Source organism: Hippocampus comes, unplaced genomic scaffold (assembly GCF_001891065.2).
Source record: "Hippocampus comes isolate QL1 unplaced genomic scaffold, H_comes_QL1_v1.1 scaffold60, whole genome shotgun sequence".
Taxonomy (NCBI): domain Eukaryota; kingdom Metazoa; phylum Chordata; class Actinopteri; order Syngnathiformes; family Syngnathidae; genus Hippocampus; species Hippocampus comes.
Window position 1 is genome coordinate 678,365 of NW_017805483.1, and position 5,447 is coordinate 683,811.

General features: G+C 50.4%; 2 protein-coding genes across 3 annotated transcripts in view; one reads left to right on the plus strand and one right to left on the minus strand.

The window, feature by feature from the left end:
* The window catches only part of zic4 (zic family member 4), a 7,414-nt gene extending 4,239 nt beyond the window's left edge, over positions 1-3,175 (minus strand). The window contains exons 1-2 of one of the 2 annotated variants that reach the window (XM_019876035.1): positions 754-3,175; positions 85-651 (exon numbers count right to left, since the gene is read on the minus strand). In XM_019876035.1, the coding sequence (XP_019731594.1) occupies positions 85-651; positions 754-1,192 (1,006 nt within the window). In that variant the 5' untranslated portion in view covers positions 1,193-3,175. Of the gene's footprint in view, positions 1-84 lie in introns of both variants that reach the window. The other variant, XM_019876034.1, reaches the window with a different exon arrangement.
* A 1,323-nt stretch (positions 3,176-4,498) lies between these two features.
* Positions 4,499-5,447, plus strand: part of zic1 (zic family member 1 (odd-paired homolog, Drosophila)) — a 3,038-nt gene continuing 2,089 nt past the window's right edge. The window contains 2 exon segments of the mRNA XM_019876088.1: positions 4,499-5,443; positions 5,445-5,447. The exon segment at positions 5,445-5,447 is cut by the window's right edge and continues 562 nt beyond it. Of these exon segments, the coding sequence (XP_019731647.1) occupies positions 5,003-5,443; positions 5,445-5,447 (444 nt within the window). The 5' untranslated portion in view covers positions 4,499-5,002.

Here is a 5,447-nt window from a genome sequence, read left to right on the forward strand (position 1 = left end):
CCCATGCACCCCCCCCCACACCTCCAGTCCCCCAAACCACAAAGACCCAAAATGATTGAATGCCATAAAAACGCGCAAACTAACCTGTGTGCGTCCTTTTGTGGATTTTGAGGTTTTCCGAGCGCGCGAAGACTTTGCCGCAGCCGGGGAAGGGGCACGGGAAGGGCTTTTCGCCCGTGTGCACGCGGATGTGGTTGACCAGCTTGTATTTGGCTTTGAAGGGCTTGCCCTCGCGTGGACACGCTTCCCAGAAGCAGATGTGGTTGGCCTGCTCGGGCCCGCCGACGTGCTCCACGGTCACGTGCGTGACCAGCTCGTGCATGGTGCCGTAGGTCCGCGCGCAGCGCTTCTCTGCCGGTTCCAGCCACTTGCAAATCAGCTCTTGCTTGATGGGCTGCCGCATATAGCGGAAGAAGGCGCCGCTTCCGTGGGGCGGATGCTGGTGCGGGTGCGGGTGGTGAGCGCTCAGGTTCAGGTTGAGCCCTCCGTAGAAGGCGTCGGCTCGGGTGCCCGCCGCTAAGTGCTCCGAGCGCACGTACACGTCCCCCGGTAGTCCCAAACGCAGTTGGCCGCCCGGAGGCTGCTCTTGGTGCAGCCCGGAGAAGAGCGCATGGCTGCCGGCGTCGTGCCCGTAGTGCGCTGGGTAGCTACCTGTTGTCGAGAGACACATTCCGGCGTGAGAAGCGGCAGCGGCGGCGTGCTGGTGGTGCTGGTGGTCAGCCAGACCCGGCATGGCGCGGAAGAAGTCCCTACCTGCGGTAAGAGCTTGGGCCGGGTGCGTCATACCCGAGTAGGGCACCGGCGTCGCCCCGAAAGCTCCCGTTTGACTAGAGACCACTTGACTGTGGCCTGCCATGCGATGATTGTGCTGAGGCTGGTGCTGCTGGTGATAATGATGGGCTGGGCTGATTTTGAGGGCCGCCGAGTGCCCCATGTGTTCTGGCCCGAATGGACTCGGCCCCAGGCGGGGTTCCGCAGTCATCTCCCCGGGGTGCGCGTGAGCCATTGAGTGCGGATGGCTGCCGAGCCCCAGGAAGCCTGTCACGCTCGGAGGGACGGGGTGGCGGGGATGATGATGATGATGGCGATGATGATGGTGGTGAGCCCCCGCCAAGTCAACTAATCTCAGCGCCGCGTTCCGTTTGGAGAAGGCAGGGTCCATCGCGGGGCTTCCCAGCGCATCGGCGCTCATTACTGCCCTTTTTTTTTTTTTGGGTTCTTTATTTTTTTTGCACTTGACAGCGGGCAAAACAATAATGATGATAAATGTGTTTTAATCGCAACTCAAAAAAAAAAAGGAAAAAAAAAACTTTCTAAAGTTGCGCCTAGCGGTGGGGCTACATTCGCTGGGCAGCAGGACGCATTTGATGGAGAATAGCGGCTCGCGGTGGGCGCTCGCAGCCCGCCGAGCCCAACAATCGGGCCGCGCTCTAATTGGTCAGAGGCGGTTGATTGACGTCACCGGTGACACTTTTCCAACCAGAAGAAAAATGGTGACGAGCGATTGGAGGGGCTGCGCATGCGCGCTGCCGTCAGGCAACAGCACGGAGGGAAAAAAAAAAAGTTATGCAAAGCGTTATTGTATCATTAAAAAAGAAGGGGGGTAGTGTAATCCGGATACATGACGGATTCTCTTTTGTGTTCGGAGGTTCCACAACTTTATTTCACGGGATTAAAAAGAAATCTTGGTCAGGGCGCATTTGGTCCATCTCGTGTGATATCTTCATTTTTTTTTTAAAAACAGTTGCCAAGGGGAAAGTCGCCTTTACAGGGAGGACGGTCCAAAAATCATAAAAGCCAGCAAAGCTTGCATGACGCCCTCCCGTTTTTTTTTTTTTTTTTTTTTTTTGTGGTTCCGCTCGTTTGGCGCAGATTTCAGAATCACCACGCCGCCTCCCTCTCGTCGTCGTCGTCCAAAAATGAAATCAAACAAACATGTCGGCGAGGACCTGTTGTCACAATCCGGGCTCATTTGCTTTGTCGGCGTCGGAGGCGAAGCGACTGCAAGCAGCAGATGGTTGCCAGAGGAGGTGGCGCCTGCCCGTGCAGGCTGCCGCTTTTGCATGCATGCAGGCACGAGGGGGGAAGGAACGCTCTAAAAGAAAAACGGAGTGCGAGTACGAAAGAAGTAAGCCGATGGAAAAGCCGAGCTTGTTCGCCACGTTCTACGTCGGAATGAAGCGAAACGAGGCACTTTTGAGCACACGAGAACGCAGCAAAGGGTAAAAAGTGAGTTTTTCTTGCCGGGAATTTGCAACGATATGCAAGAGGCTCGAAATATGCATTCAGTCATGTGCTCTTATAAAGCTAAAAAAAAACCCAATAATAATCAGAGCCGGTTTCAAGTAAAATAGTCAATGCATTAGAAAACGATCCCATAATAGAATGCATACCGAATGTCTCCCACAAATAGCCCCTTCCATAGTTTTGAATTACACACATTTGCACGCTCCAAAACAGCTTGATAAACAATTTTGCGAGCCATCCCCTCTATCAATATTGACTCACTTTTTTTAAGTGCAGGACGCTGTTAGCCAAGGGTGTGACATTTTACAACAAACAGGAAAAGGAAAGTTTCCTGGTTTTTTTTTTTCTTTTTTAAGGCGTTCTAATATTTGCAAAGCGAGTGGCGAGTTGTGGGGATGTTCATGATTTTGACTTTGAAAACAAACTGCAAATAAAGTCCACTTGTAGGCTGTTTACTTTAGAAATCCAAAGAGAGTAAAGAAAAATCAAGCTTGTTTTTTTGGACACTTTTCGGTCCAATTTTTACTCTGAGTCAGCACAAAAAGCAACATCATGTTTTCCCTAGTGTACATAGAATCATACATTCCAAACAAAGGGAAACTTGCTTACAAAAGAAAAGAAACAACGTCATACAGCACCTTCAAATAAGTAAAAAATGTGTGTGTGCGTGCGCGCAGGCGAGTGTGCGTGTGGAGTCGATTCCTTTTTTTTTTTTAATGGCTCGCATGGCATTAAAAAAAAAAAAAAAAAAAAAAAGAAAAACGCCTGCATGTGGATTTTTGAACTCCGGGGCAGCCGCAGGTTCCTGCCGCAAATCCCACTTGATAAATTCTACAACCCACAACGTTTTAACACACACACACACACTTGAGAATTTATTGGCCAGCGTAGCCAGTCCAGGTGGAAGGCGGGATGCTTAAAATGGACGATCAAGTCGACTGTATTTTATCTGAAAGAAATTTCTCACACAAACCTTTCAGAAATGTGTAGCCCATTTGGTGCCCTCTCCATTTTTTTTGTAACAGCAGAGTTATTTCTGCACCCCCAAAAGTTGGAAATTCAAGAAAAATAACTCACACGTTGTGAAGAAACCGTTTTTGGTTGATTTGATTATTGATGAAGAAAAGTGGAAGGTTTTGGGACAGACACGTCACACAACTGCCGGGTAGGTGGATTCCACTAGTAAGGAACCATTTTTGGTCACAATAGAAGTGCTTCCCCCCCCCCCAAAAAAAAAAGACAGGTACGAAGTTGAGGAAATTATGTGAACTGGGCGGGAGTAGAGGACGACAAATAAATGGGACACTTTTTAGATTATTTTTTCTCAATTTCCTGAAAAAAATGCGACACACCTTTTGGGAGTGATTAGCTAACTGGAAGGTAGCATTTTTGGAACTAGGGGTGAATTCTTTGGAAAGTGGGAAATTCAAGGAGTGTTTGAGGAAAAGATGTGGGACGTACCTTTTGGGAATGTGTAGCCATTGGTGGCTCCAAGGCAGTGATTTTGAAAGAAAAAAAGAGTGGAAAGTCGAGAAAAAGGACAATGGAGGTTTTATGAAAAGACAACAGAGACTTGTATTGGGAAAGTGCAGTGAAAAAAACCGTTTTTTGTTGACAAGGGAGATAATTTCTCACCAAAATTGGTACATTTAGGAAAAAGTGAAGTTGGAGGAGGGGGGGGGGGTCTCATAGGAAAATACAGAAACAGTCCAGGAAAAAAAGATGTAGAGAATGTGTGTAGCTCAATGCAGAGGAACCATTTTGGGGATAACAAAGGTGTTCTTTTTTTTTTTTTTTTTTTTACAAGAAAAGATGGACGTATCCAAAAAATACGTGACATACTCTTTGGAAATGTGCACTTAATTTGGAAGGGACCCATCTTGGGTAACAAGTTGATGATTTCTTCGACAAAGGAAAGGATAACCGTGAAAATATGACAACCAAAAAGCTCATCGTTATCTTAAATGCATTTTTGCTCAACTTAGTTCCCAAAGTTAAAAAAAAAAAAAGTAATCGTTTGGTTTCCGAAAGCATTCACATATGACTTTTGCCATTTTTTTTCACCAAAAGTAAAGATATTAGTCCAAAAGGTTTAAATGTCACCAACTATGAGGGGTTAAATAAGATGCGGCGTTGTTTGTATTTTGCCTGTGTTCATATATTTATGATAATGTCAAATATCCACCCCCCCCCCAAATAAAAAAATAAATAAGTCCTACATGGCTTGATGATGCAAAGAGGCCAATCGTCTTGCAACGTGGATTGTTATTTGGTGAGTGGATGTTATTGAGGAAAGGTCGGGGGGGCTTGTTGGCGCCCACCAATCGGCAGCGGCGGGGGCCTCACGTGACCGCCCACCGCACACACCCCTCCCCATTCATCAGGGCTGGACCGCGCGTCGTCTTTGCAATTCATTTATCTGCAGGAATGATCGCAACTATCAGTCCGCATCTCAGCGGCCGAGCGAGGAGGTGAAAGTCGCGCCGCGGGGAGATCGAGCGTGCCTAAAACAAAACACGAGAGACAATAGCGGGCGTTTTTTTTTTTTTTCGGGGGGCGAGTAGGCGTAAGATGCGCGCGAGAGGGGCGCCCTAGAAAGTAAACAAGACTCGGGTGGATTTCGGAGGAGTTGGGACGCGATAGCGAAAGTGAAGGAGGGGGGCAGAGGGGAGGCGGGAGGGACGAATATCTGTGCGTGATTTTTTCAGCCGTGTCCTCAGTCGCGTCGGCGCGCGCACAGACCGAGTGGGCGAAGATGCTCCTGGACGCCGGCCCTCAGTACCCCGCCATCGGAGTGAGCACTTTCGGCTCCACGCGGCACCACTCGACGGGCGAGGTGACGGAGCGGGAAGTGGCGCTGGGCATCAACCCGTTCGCGGACGGCATGGGCGCCTTCAAGATTAACCACGGCTCCCACGAGCAGACGGCGTTCTCCACGCAGGCGCCGGCGGGCTACGCGGCGGCGGCCGCCCTGGGCCACCACCACCATCACCACCACCACCACCACCCGGGCCACGTCGGCTCTTACTCCACGGCGGCCTTCAACTCCACGCGGGACTTTCTGTTCAGGAACCGCGGGTTCGGCGAGGCGGCGGGCGCGCAGCACAGCCTCTTCGCCTCGGCGGCGGCGGCGGCGGCGGGCGGCTTCGCCGCGGGACCCCACGGACACTCGGAGGCGGCGGGCCACCTGCTCTTCCCGG